Source organism: Gavialis gangeticus, unplaced genomic scaffold, assembly GCF_001723915.1.
Source record: "Gavialis gangeticus isolate Ggan-Ray unplaced genomic scaffold, GavGan_comp1, whole genome shotgun sequence".
Lineage (NCBI taxonomy): Eukaryota > Metazoa > Chordata > Crocodylia > Gavialidae > Gavialis > Gavialis gangeticus.
In genome coordinates this window covers 3904784-3918140 of record NW_017729018.1, presented here as the reverse complement: position 1 = coordinate 3918140, position 13357 = coordinate 3904784, and the positions used below count along the sequence as shown (strand labels likewise).

The 13357-nt window shown below is 49.9% G+C and overlaps 1 protein-coding gene across 3 annotated transcripts in view; it reads right to left on the bottom strand.

Annotated features, from left to right (window-relative positions):
• PIP5K1C (phosphatidylinositol-4-phosphate 5-kinase type 1 gamma) overlaps positions 1-338 on the bottom strand; it is a 103042-nt gene extending 102704 nt beyond the window's left edge. For 2 of the 3 annotated variants that reach the window (XM_019513267.1, XM_019513266.1), the window contains exon 1: positions 87-337. In XM_019513267.1, coding sequence (XP_019368812.1) covers positions 87-177 — 91 coding nt within the window. In that variant the 5' untranslated portion in view covers positions 178-337. Of the gene's footprint in view, positions 1-86 lie in introns of all 3 variants that reach the window. The other variant, XM_019513265.1, reaches the window with a different exon arrangement.
• Between the last annotated feature and the right edge of the window lie 13019 nt (positions 339-13357).

The following is a 13357-nucleotide window of genomic DNA, read 5'->3' as shown; positions in this document are numbered from 1 at the left end:
GCTACCCTTCGGGGTTCTCCAAGAGGAGGCGGCGGGGGGCGCTGCCTTTCAGCAGGTCGCCTCCGGCTGCCCCGGAGCCCCTTTACCTCCTGCCGCGTCCGGTCCAGCCTCGGGAGTGATGGCTCCGGCGCCGGTAGCGGCGGCGCTGTCCGCCTCGTCCGGCACCTCCAGCTCCATGGCCGCGCGGGGAGAGAGTGAGGCTGGGCAAACACAGACCCCGGCCCCGGTCCGGCCGCCGCGCCCCCTCCCGCGGCCGCCGCTGACACCAGCACGAGCCGCCGCTGAGGAGACTGGGAGCCGTGACGGGCCGCGGGTACCACAGAGAGCGGGCACCGCGACTAGACACGCCCCCGAGAGCCCAGAGGCGGGAGGAGACCATAGAGAGCAGGGAGGCAGAGGTAGAGCGGCGCTGCACGGGCCGCAGGCCGGCTTGGGCCATTCCCGGAGGGGAGGGGACCATAGAGGTGGTCGGTGGCTAGAGCGGCGCGTTGAGCGGAAGTCCGCCGGGGCTGGGAGCTGGGGGTCACTCGGGGGCAGAGGCGGCTAGCTGTGCCCGCACGTGCTCCCCAGGCTCGGGGCTAAATTGGGGCCTGCATCTCCTCCTTCTGCACAGCCCCAGGTGGCCGGGGTACCCGTGTCGGCTTGCTCTGCTGGCAGTATGACAGACCTCCAGGGCCGAGAAAATCGCGGGGGTGGCAGGATGAGGCCGATGGGTCCATCCCCTGGGTGGCCATTCTACCGACTAGGAGCTCTTGAGAAATAAAAACACCCTAAACCATCAGCTATACCCGTGTTTTTCCTCTGGAAGATGCCCTTCAAAGAACTCATTCCCTCATCTCCATTTTGGCTCTGTCCAGCCCAGGGTTGTAAGATATTGTTTTAACAGGTTTTAACGAGGCTGTGATTCACGCGGCAAAACTCCTGCTTTAACACCTAGCGAACTGGTCGAGGTCCAAACCCGGTCTTCCATCTTGGACTAGGCCTGTCTATCGCACATTAAAACGCACATTGACCTGTCCACACCAGCTCCTTAGGATACGTTCGGTCTTGTTTACACACAGCCATCAGTGTACAGTACGACAGGATGTGAATTTGCAGCACAGCTTCCCGTCGCTAGCTTGACTGTTGGAGCACATTTGCAAGGGATAGTGCAGCGTCATGCCGAGGCAGCTGAGCTGATGAGCCAGTTTAGGCACTGGAAATAAATTTTGCTGCGTTGGCATGGAGCTCTGCCCGTTTCTGTTGAGAAGCAGGGCATATTAGCCCAATGCATTAGCACAGCCAGATGGCCTCTGTTCCTCAAACTGGCCGGTTCAGAGCTGGCTCATAGGGATACGGTTAGGGCTTGGCACAGGTTCAGTTTGTGCCGTTCCCAGTGTGTGGAGTTGTGTGCTGTGAGCAGAGTTGGGATGTGAGGAGCAGGCTCTGGTTCATGTTCCCAAGCCTGAATGTATCCTGCTGACACTCCACCACCTGAGGGGGCTGAGCAGGTATCCCAGTACGCAGGGGTTCCCCTACCTTAGTTGACATCAGAGAACAGGGTAGGAAAGCAAGCGCTGATTACTTGTCTGGTTGACACTGCCCCTAGCTGAGGGGAACTAAGGCACAGGGGCCAGAGGGCTCATGGGAAAAACTGAGGAACTGAGGTTTAGGAGCGACACTGGTGCTCATTTCCTTGTACCCTGTTAGAATCCGAGCCCCTGATACAATGTGGAAAGGGCTCATGGTAGTTCACTGCTCATTGGAACAGTTAATGGTTAATTCTTGCTTCCAAATCACTGAATGGAAAATCAATCCACTTCTACCCCCTTCTGCCCCACCCTTTCCTGCCAGCAAACTGTACTGCCCTGAGCACTGTCCACACCACACTTGGTTTCTTTGGGAGGTTTCTAGGATTGCTTTTTTCCCAGCATTTTGAAACCTTTTTTTGCCATGACCCGCTGCTGGGAGGGTGTGTGACAGCGGCAGGGGCAGGAGCAAGGGATCTCCCAGCATGCGACACAGATTGTCCCCTGTGCCCGGCACCATTGGCATTGCCCCCATGACCCTCATTTGGGTCGTGACCCAAGGATGGGAACCGCTGAAGTAGAGTCTGGGTCAAGGGAGAGATGAGCCTTGGAGCATAAGGAGAAACAGAGGGCACTCTGGGATGCTGGAGTAGGGTGATATCTCTGTGGAGTAGGTACACAGTTTGATGTCACTCAAGATAAACCTCAACCTAAAGGGCACAACTTTTACTTTTTCCTCACACTTTCAATGTCACAAATGGCTTGAAAGTGTATCTGCTTGTACTCTGGGATGTCACAAATGCTCTTGGAATGACACAAATTGAATGCGTTCCAACACTTTGTAGTACGTTACTGCAGGCTGTTGCCCATCTTCCCTTTCTCTTACCAGAGTACCACTTCCTGATGGTGTGAGAGAGAAAAGGAAGCAGATCTCCCAGACACAAACCCTAGAAGTCCCACATCGCTACTGTCATTTATTAAATAATAATAATCATAATTTATTATGTGTATTGCAGTATCACTTAGGGCCCCTAGTCATAGACCAGGAACTGACTGTGGACAGTCTTCAACCAAATACAACATCTAAGCCTCATTTTGGATGAGAGGGCCTTGCTATTAACAATGAAAAATGCTGTATCCCCTTCTCCCATGGAAGCAAATACACCTGTTGTGCAATGTACTCAGTCCTGGTTGAATAAGAAAGCAAGAATCTGTTCCCTACACTGATGTGAGGTCTCTAGTATTACAGTATTTATTATTTTCTATCCAGGAGACTTAATTCACCAGGAACTTGCAATAGGCTGAGTTGCATTTGTCTGGGTGTGACCTTTGTGACTGGCTGTTTTCACAATAAAACAGCCAGGGTGTGTTTGTGGGTGACTGTGCACGTGTAAACTAGAAGAGAGGATGTTGGTAGATACATAATCTCATGTTGGTTTTCTTGTTTGTGTGGCTTTGAATTTTGCATTAAATTTGTTTGTTTGTTTGTTTTAGTGAGTATTTTAAGTTTTTATTCAGCTAGTTTTTCAAAACCTTTGAAGAGAGAGAAGATGTGAAGAGTTTCTCTCAGTGAGTGCCTATCTCATGCAGAGCTGCCCCATGTAAGTTTTGCTGGCAGAAGTTTGCACATGTCTACACACAACATGCCTTCAAGGTAGAAAAATCCCTTAGCTTTACCTAGAAACCGTCTGCCACCCAAGAGCAATCTGCTAACCACAGCAATCCTTCAGAAGCAATCCCATACTTCCTCTCTGGAGTCTGGTTTAGACTCCACCGCCTACAGCCCAAACTAACTGCCCCCCACCCCCCTTTTAAAACCAGTCCATCATTCTGAAAACACCCATTCTCTATCACCAGCACATGGGAGAGTCAGCAAGTTGACTAGCCAAGATAGGCTGTCATGCAATGCCTAAGCATTTGACTGGAGTAGAAGGAAGCTTGTGGGTTCAGGGAGCTGTTCAATTCCAGCTCCATGAAGGAACCACCATGTGTTTGAGGAGATGGCTGTGGGGAAGGCGGCTGGGGGAACACATTGAACAGCAAGCAGTGCAAGGCAAATGAAAGCTGTTTGCAGGCCTGTCACAGGATGGTCTTCCACAATGAACATTTAAGACATGCCCTCTTTTTATGGAGCTGGAGGCAATCCAAGGCAAGGACCTATCCATAAGCGGTGGGGGGAAATATTATTGGGGAGGACTGAGCCCTGCCTGAACTCTGCCCCTCCCTCCCGCATGGCTGTTGCAGGGCCAGCATGTGCTGGTGCTGTACGCAGCGGCGAAGGAGTGGCTGCATGCCAAACAGCACTGGGCGCTGTGGGACGATGCTGCTGCTGCTGTTGTCAGACACAGCAAAAAGTTTTGGGTGCTAACAGTTAGCCCCAGCCTTTCACCGCCTATGCCCCTATCACAGTCCATGTCTTGACAGTGGACATTTTGAAGGAGAGCCCAGTGAACCACGGGGAGGAAACATGACTGTGCTCTGCACTAAGGAACAGATCAGCCTTTCTCAGGAGGAGAAATGGGATGAGCTACTGATGGCCAGATGCTGTTTGAGACCCAGGAGAGTCACAGCCAGGGATGGTCCATGCAGCTGGACAGTAGCGAGGTTCAAGAAACAAGCTCTGGCAAATGCTACAACTTCTTGTTTTCCCCTGTGCCTGCCTGTTCCTTGGCAGACTCTACCCCTTCTGTTTGAATTTTGCTGTAAGAGCTGCTTTATTGACCACTCCTTGCCCGGGCACATAAAGGAGAGAAGAAAAGATTTGTTCCCTGGACCATGAAAAGTGCCCTTCCCCACTCAGATGGAGGTGGTGATTGTTTTAGGTCCTGCAGAGCATGGTGTGCTGCAACATGAGCATGATGGGGCCATGTGTGCACAGGCACGTTGCTGGGTCAGGGAGTCAGTCAGGAGCGGCGTCTTGATGGGGAAGCTGCTTGTAAATACTGGGTGGCCATGAGCTTCTAAAACAATGGAGTACCATGCGCAGAGGCAGACGGGAGAAGATGCAGTCTTGACAGGGAGTTTTAGTGAGGTCATGGTGCAGTAGCAAAGTGCTAGCTTGAGACTCACATTGAGAAACTTCAGCTTTGCAGTTGATAGGGGCTGCGCCACCTGCCTGAATAGACAGCAACATCCATTGCTCCCTGGGGCACCTACAGCAAGTGCCATAGCAGATATTCCCACAGCCACTCCTCCGCTCCTTCAGGTTCTTGGAGACAGCAGCCTTAAGGGAGGACAGCCCAACAGAGTATTGCTGCAAACAGGTAGGCAATGAAGTGGCTCATGTGCTCCCCAGTCTCCAGCAACATCTCCTTCCTCTGAGCCTTGGTGACCCACAGCAGGGAGACATTGCCCAGATCAGCTGCCTACAAAGAATTTAACATTTTGCTTAGCACTGTGGGCAGGCTTGAATTTCCCTGCTTTATTCTCCCTCTCTGCAGAGGCCCAGCAAGCTCACCAGGTCACTAGTGGAACAGGCATCTAGCAGTAAGCAAGCCCTGCAGGCTGAGCAGCATCTGTGCTGCCGCCTCTAGCAAGGCTAGGAGAGGAAACATTTAGAGTTTTCACTGCTTTCCTTTGTGCCTGAGCTTTCCTGTCTTCATTACTGGCCTCAGCAAGGCCTTGAGCAGTCCCTGGCTGACTGATGTGGAAGCGAAAGAGGAGAACAAGGAGGGACATGTGTGATAGGAGGTTGGGATGGTTCAAGCAATAGGAGACCTGGAAACAGAAGTGGGAGGAGAGGATGCTCTGAAAATGCCAGAAGGAGCAGAAGGCCGGGAGGGGAGGGGAACGGCATATGACACAGCTCCTCAGGCAGAAACTCAGACCCCCAGACCCAGCAGGTTGCTCCCACCCAGCTTCCCTATTCCACAAGAGTGTAGGAGGTATTCAGGGCACCCTGCACTTCCTGACTGTCCTCATGATAGGAGGGCAGTGGGTGGGGGTACAGGTATACAGCTAGGTGCATGGGCGCATGGTTGCACAGTATGAACTGCGTAATGGGTTTTTAGTGTGCTTTGAGCTGCCAAGTGAACCTCTAGCTGCTGACAGACAAAACTCGTGACATGGGCGCTTGTGCAACTGACTGTCTCTGTCCTGGGGCAGTTGATTGTCCAGAACCCAGAACTCCTGCACCGATCTCCTCGACAGCTGCCAGGCTTTGTGTCCGCAGCAGGGGCCACCACCCCTGCAGCTTTCACCCTGCTGCGCCTTAACACGCACGGTGTCACCCATGTCACGAGTTCTGCTTGTCCTCAGCTTGAGGTGCAGTTGCCCCCAAACCCCTGCACCGATCTCCTTGCCAGCTGGCAGGCTTCGTGGCTTCAGCAGGGGCCACCACCCCTGCAGTTTTCACCTCCCTGTAGTGTAACACATAGATATCACATGAGTTTTACTTTCAAGAATTTGGGGTGCAGTTTCCCCTGAACCCCTGCACCAATCTTCTTGAAACTTGGCAGACTTCATACTCTCAGCAAAGGCTACCATTCCTGCAAGTTTCATACAAATCGGACACAAAACAACAAAGTTATAGATATTTCATTGATTCCCCATAATACCCTTTGGCCGGATCTCCGAGGTGGCTCCGAAGCTTTTCCAAACCACTTCGGAAAGCCTAGAGAAGCCAGTGCTTCAATCCGGACATGTTGCTTCAGACGCCGAAGTGTCCGAAGCTTCTCCAGATCCAAAGCACAGTCTGAAGCCTCGCACAGCCCTACCCAGCAGTGGTCAAGAGGTCTGTGATGGCCTCCACAAGGCAGCTGTGCTCCACAGCTTCTAAATTTGCTACACCTTCCACTCTTTGTCTTCTGTCTGTGTCTCACCTATGGCTGCCCTGTGCTCCTTCTTGCTCATACCACTCCATACAGACCCATGAGAATGGTACTTTTTGTGATGAGAGGTCATTACAGAAACCTCCATGCCAGGAGCAGGGTGCTGCAGCACACTGCAGCCAATGACAAAAAGACAGGAACAGGAGCAAAAAAGGCAAAGTGGGCAGAGACAAAGGTGCTGTTGGTGGAAGGTGGTGCTTGCCTAATACTCCTTCTTGGTGGCCTAGATGTCCCACGATGTACCTGCCCCTCTACCCCACAATGCACTGGTGTGGTTGCATGGTGCCAGAAGACATGTGACAACATATAAATGGCTTAGCAACAGTGACCACTGCATGCTGACAGAACTGCCTAGTGTAGGCAAGACTGCAGAGAGGAATTAACTCCTGTGCTCACTTTGCATCAGGTGTGCTATGTAAAATGGCCACAGAGCCCTCCTGGCAAATTGCTCCAGGGCAGCAAGCTCCTGCAACAGAATCCCTCAGTGCCAGGACCAAGACAGCAAGAGGCACTGTGGCAACAAAGGATGCAAGTTGGCGCATGCCCCAGGTTTTAACCTGCTCTTGAACCAACGTGCAGAAGGAACCCAGCCTTCCCTCTAGTGACTGTGCTCCCAGACACTGGCAAAAATTCACGTATTTTTCTCTAAAAATACTGGTTAAAACAAAACCTGGGCTTTGCGGCTCAGCTCCCTGCCCTGCTTCCAGACCTTGGGATCTTGGAAAAAGGAGGAAGAAGGGCTGAGCTTGCAGGGCTGTCCCAATGCCATTCACCCTAAACACCACTTGCACATCAAATGTGCTGCTCTTCAACACAGGACAGAGCTAGGCTGTGTGGGTGGGAGGGGGGAGCTGGACCCTGAGTCTGTTCCTCTTTCTGTCAAAGATCTTGGTGCTGCTCAGCTCCATTTTTGTGCATAAAACAGGCCGTTCTGTGACTCAGGGGTAGGACTGTGCTGCTGTGCTGGCATGTGCTTCTGCTGAAGATCTGCCCATGCCTCTTCTCATCTTCCCACTCTCCTCATTCTCTCTCTCCCTCAAGTCCAGGGCTCTTTGCAAGAGACACTGTGTTTGCAACTCCTGAATGCTCTGCATCCTCCTCAGTGGTCTGTGATGAGGAGTGGGAGTGTGGACCACAGGGTTTTCAGTCTTAAAATGCTCCATTACAAGTTTTATGGAATAAATCTCAGTCCTGTTATGCTTGAAAGACAGTGCTATACTGAACTGTATGATGGAAATGCACCCCCACAAACACTCCTGTGCCTGAAGCATCATGCTGTGGCAGCATGAACTTCAATTCTCATCCAGCTGCCATTACTCAATTGCTTTTCATATGAAAAAATGAGTGTGGTTGCCTTTTCTACCTGCCTGTTTTACTATATAGCATGAAATCTTTGCTAGGAGTAACTGCGAAGGCACCCTCATACTGTATTCTTAACAAAAAGGGCTTTAAAGAAGAACTCTCTGCCTGAAAAGCTCTGCTCATCTTAAGTAAAGTTGTGTTGCAACACTTTTGACTGTGCAGCTTCTCAATCAAAAAGCACTTTAGAAGGTCAAAAATGCTAAAGTTGGCAATCTCAAGTGTTTTTCAAAATATCAGTAACAGGAATGCCCCAGTGCAACCTTTGGTCTGGAGCTGTTGTAAGCATCTCCATGAAGAACACAGCAGAAGCCTCACACCCGTTAGCCCCAAAGGTTAAAATCCAAGGGCCAGATCCTGCCCCCTCCTCCCCACTCATGCAAAGTAGGCTCTTACCACAGGCCAAATCCTGCTGACATCTGCATTTTGTCTATACTGGGGAATGTATTAGCAGGACATTACCAGTGTAATTTCACTGGTCTTGGTACCAAAGTATACCATAGCCTGTGGACATTCCTATCACAGCAGGAGGGCATTATTCTGGTTACATGAATGCCATTTTCAAAGCAACAAGCTAAACTAGAAAAAAAAATGTGCACACCAGAATAAGCGTGTTCCTTCAGGGCATTACACTGGTATAACTGTAATGGCACCATTACACTCATATCATTTTTGCCAGTAATTATCCACCTGCAGACAACCCCTAAGGGTCTTTCAATTTAGCCCTGAGCTTGGATTTGTTAGCTCTTCATGTTTTATCACGTGATCTGTGAAGACCAAAGGCTGAGAGGTGTTGTAGTGGGGACTGGGGAGTGATGAGAAGACAAAAAGGAGGTAGCAGCAGTGTAATGAAGACTGAGGAAGAAGCCACTGAGTCCACCTGGGACAAGCACACCTCAGAGATGTGCAGCTGTAGCCTAGGGAGTTCATCAGGGCAATGCTACCCATGACGTTCAGGCCATTTTGTGTTTATTTAATGGGATTTACCTTCCCCCCAAGCTGAGCTGGGCATTGAAGCTCTCCCACCCTGGAGGTAATTAGAGGTTTCCAGCCAGGATCTTGGTTACATTGGAAGACTTCACACATTGCCGCTCGTGGAGGCTGAACTGTAACCTTACCCTGGACATCTTAAATGCCAATGGGGTTGAGGTGTTTACAGCTGACAGCGGATGAAGGAAGGCATGATACAGAAGCCAGGGGCTGCATCAAACTGATGGGAGGGCTTGGCGTCAAACAGGATGCATGAGGAGCTGCATTTTGCACCCCGTGCCAACTTAGCATCCCATGCCAACATGACCACAGAGAGGTCATGAAGGATGAAAGGGACTCAGAGGAAGACAGGGAGGGAAAAGGGAGGATAATTCTCTCCCAGTGAATACAGGGCATAGGTACTTTCTGCCCACAGAGCCGACTGCCACCATCTGCCTCAAGCATCAAGCTGACACAGTTTAGGCTCAGGACAACTTATGACCGTACTAGACTTCAGATTGTGGCATGTGTTACCTCCCTTGCCCCTGGCAGCATGTGGTACCACCATGATGCCAGATGTCGAGTGAAGGCCGGTGTCATGTGCACTAAAGCAGCGTGCAGCATTGTCCTTCCTGCCTGATGCTGGGGGTGGGAAACATTGTGGCCTGGCAAGGTGCCCTTCCCCCATCACCCGGCAGGTGCTAGGACATGGCATGATGATAATACAGGGAACTGCTCTTCCTACACGATACCTGGATGCACCAGGGCCTACCCCAGTGTAGGGACAGGGCATGATCTCTGGGCTCCACTCAGTGCCACGTTGATGCTTTACATGCTTAGTGGCACCTAATGCATAGTCATCATCACTGTGCCCCTGCAGAGTCCTGCAGTTTCCTCGGCACTGCGACATTCCTGGAAGATGTGGCTTGATCAGAACATGGTAATAATGTTCACAGTGGACTAGTTTTCAAGTTGACTCTGCCTCCTGAGCTTTGAACCAGCAGCTCTATTACTAACGTCCCACAGCTCCAACATTTTTTTCCATCTCCTTAATACTGGGTCAAATTCAGCCTGAACATAAGAGGACTTAGTTCCACTGAAGTCAGAAGACCAGTCCTTTACATCAGGGCTGAAAGTGGTCCACTGGGCATGTGCATGATTTTCTGTCTTACCTTCCTTTTCTATCTTTGTAGTACTCACCATTCCTGTGAGGCAGCCAACTGGCTATGTAGATGCCAGTAAAAGTTTTCTCTGATAGCAGCATGATATACCCTTGGGGGGTGAAGCAATCATGCGGATTCCAGTATAAGGCTGAGCTGGCCAATACAATTGGAGGACATTTTGCCTAGCAGCAATGAGAATGGTCTCTAAGCATATCTTTCAAAAGGAAATATCAGCTGTGGAATATGCTCCTCTAAAAGAAATGACTGAAGGCACTGAGCCCCCTCTTCCTTGTAATAACCCATCAGATATGTGCCTTTCAGCAGACTCTGCTGAGCCATTGGGGACCTAAACAACCCATTCACTGTCATGGTCTTCCTTCCAACTCCCATGGGCCAGGACTTCAGCATAATTTTCTGCAGGCTTCTTGCAAGTCTTTCCCCCATACAATGGTACCATCTAGTGGTAGAGATCTGCACTTGTGTCTGCTTCTATTCTATTTCAGCTTGATCTTCACTAAGGGCACATCTACGTGTGCCAATTTAAGGCACATTAGCCATTTTTAAGGTGCATTAAGGGCACAGGTCTACATGCGTGTGCCCCAACGCACCTTAAAAATGGCAATTTTAGGCTATTCATGCCTAAATTTGATACCTGCAAAAGCAAAAGCAGGTGTCAAATTTAGGCGTGAATAGCTATAGTGCCTTAATGCACATGTAGATGGGCTAGGGCGCGTTAACGTTGTATATGTCAACTGACATGAGACTAACTTTAGTCCCAAGTTAGTCTGCATACCGCATTAATGCGTCCTAGCACGTCTGCATGTAGATGCACACCTCATTTGCCTTAATGCGCATCAGGCAAATGCACATTCAGTTTAGGCATGTGCAAAAGCACGTGTAGACGCCCTAAGAGATTAATCTTTAACATTTGAAGACAAGGCCCTTGTAGATTTAATATGCATTAGCTGGCACAGGTACACTCTAAGTCCCAGGGTCTAACACAACTGCTGTGTCTTCACTAGGATAGCAACACGCGTTCAAAATATACCTGTTTTTGCTAGTGCAGACAGGCCTTGCGTGCACATGCTGCATAGCCAATGTGCTAGTGTCACTCATTCAGCCAAGTACAATGAAAGGGAAATACCTCACCACATCCCCCAGGAAGTACCTCCTGTTGCCCTGTAGCACTTCCCCCCATCCAACGATCTAGGAACTTGCTGGGCTCAGAACAGTCCATTGGCCACCACGACCAATTTGAAAGGGTTTTGCCCAGTTCTACGCAGCAGGAAGCTTTCAAGATCCTTTTCTATTATCTCTAGTCCCCCTTGATGAATGCAAACTTGCTGTATATCACTAGGGACTGAGAAAGGTAAGTGAGAATGCAGCCTCCTTCTGCACAGACAAATCCTACACGCACATGTGCACACACTCACTTAGTAGGTACCATGAGTATGCTTCTACTGTTCATTGCAGTAAAGTCAACTATTTGTAGAACTGGGCCACAGCAGACTCCCAAGTGGAAACACCACAGCTGATACCTACAATTTTTCTGACTGACAGTGATTTAGCAAGGTCTCTGATTTTAAAAAATACAAACAAACCCTCCTGCCTTCAGTTATTCCTTGATTATATCCATCTGGTTAGGGAGGTAGTGATACTCAGTGGTCACAGCAGGACACTGGGAGCCAGGAGATGTGCTACAGCCTGGACTAGGAATGAAGGGATGCATGAGAATCACAAGACTTGGCTCTGTCACTGAGTGGCTGTTTCATTTGGGCCAAGTCACTTATCCATGTGTGCCTCAATTCCCTGATGTGCCAAATAGACGTGCTTTGTAATTTCCATCTCTGCAAAATTCTTTGAGATCCTTTAATGGAAGGTGCCATCTAAGCATCCGTCATCATCATGCACAGTATCTGAGGTTGGCATTCAGTTGCGTTCACTATTTTGGAAGACAGGTGGGATCCCTACAGCACAGAGAAGGGGGTTCACTCATAGAGTTCAGCAAAGAAAGAAGCAGCACAACACAAACTGCTTCATAATTTGAAAGAACAAGGGCTTAAAGGAAACAGCACCTCAGCGTGAAAATGGGTGTTCAGCCTTATCCGCAAGGCAAGGGAAACCTTATTTCCTAGGCATCATCAGTGCACCTGAATAATGTGGTGTCAGACACTGACAGCCTCTAGCATTCAGTAGCATTTCACATCTTCACTGCCACGTGCAGATACTACTCAAGGAATCCCATGTGAGACCAGGAAGTATTATCCCCATTTCACAGATAACAAAGTTGAAATACAGATGATTTTTTTTGCCCAGTCCCACAGGCACAATTATCATAATTAGTACTAAGAAGTGCCCCCACCCTACATCTAGACAGAGCTCAACAGAAAACAAAGAGCGGCAATTCTATGAGTAGCAATGAAATTAGCAGCTCACCTGGCCTGAGTTTGGAGCTTAATCGTGTCTCCCACTTTGGGATGGAAGTCCATGACTGCAGAGGTTAGGGGACCTCTTCCCCCACAATGCACAGTATTGCATAATTGGTTAGCTGTTTTATGTGGCTGTAATGATTTCCTCACTAGTAACAAATATTTACTGCTGGTAGGGGCATGAGCTTGGACCCGAACTATTCCTCTGTGATGGCAAATGGGTCAAATCCAGCACTGATGCCAGCAGGCCCAGCTACATACCTACTCTGATAACTTAAAAATCTTGTCCAGCACTACCCTGGGCAGACTACAGGACAACACTCACTTCTGAGCACCAACAACATTTCTGCTATGGTGGCACCTAATAATGATCAACTGAATACAAGGCCGTGTTGCACCTGGCCCCATATAATGCAACAAATAGCCTCTGCATCAAGGACAATGGTACAAATAGACTAGGGAGACCCTCAACATGGGAGGAGGGTGGACTGCAACAGTGCAAATCACTCTTACTGCTGGGACATCCTTGTTTTTCATAGATTCATAGATTGTTAGGGGCTGGAAAGGACCTTGCAGATCATCGGGTCCAGCCCTCCCTGCCCTAGCCAGGAAGACTACTAGGGTTAGGTGACCCCAGCAAGGTGGCTATCCAGTCTCCTCTTGAAAACCTCCAGGGTAGGTGACTGCACCACCTCTGAAGGGAGTTTATTGCACAGTCTGGACACCCTGACTGTGAAGTTTTTCCTGGTATTAAGCCTGAAGCCTTCCAGGAGTTGGTACCCATTGATCCTGGTCTTCCCCCAGGATGCCCTAGTGAACAGTTGGTCACCGAGCTCCTGATGCCGTTCAGTCAGTGTGTCTGTGGTAGGATTTGCTAGACATGAAGGCAAGGGATAGAGAAGGGCATAGAAGAGGGTGGGAGGAGGTAAGCAGGGTAAGTGAAAAGAGGATGTAGAGGAACAGGTGGGGAGGCTGCAGCCAGGGGCCAGCCTGCCTGGGGGAGAAAATGGCCTGTACTGAGAGCACTGGAGAGGCATTTTTGGGTGGGGGGGGCATCATTTTGGCCCATTTCTTTTGGCCCATTTTTGGGCGGGGGGGGG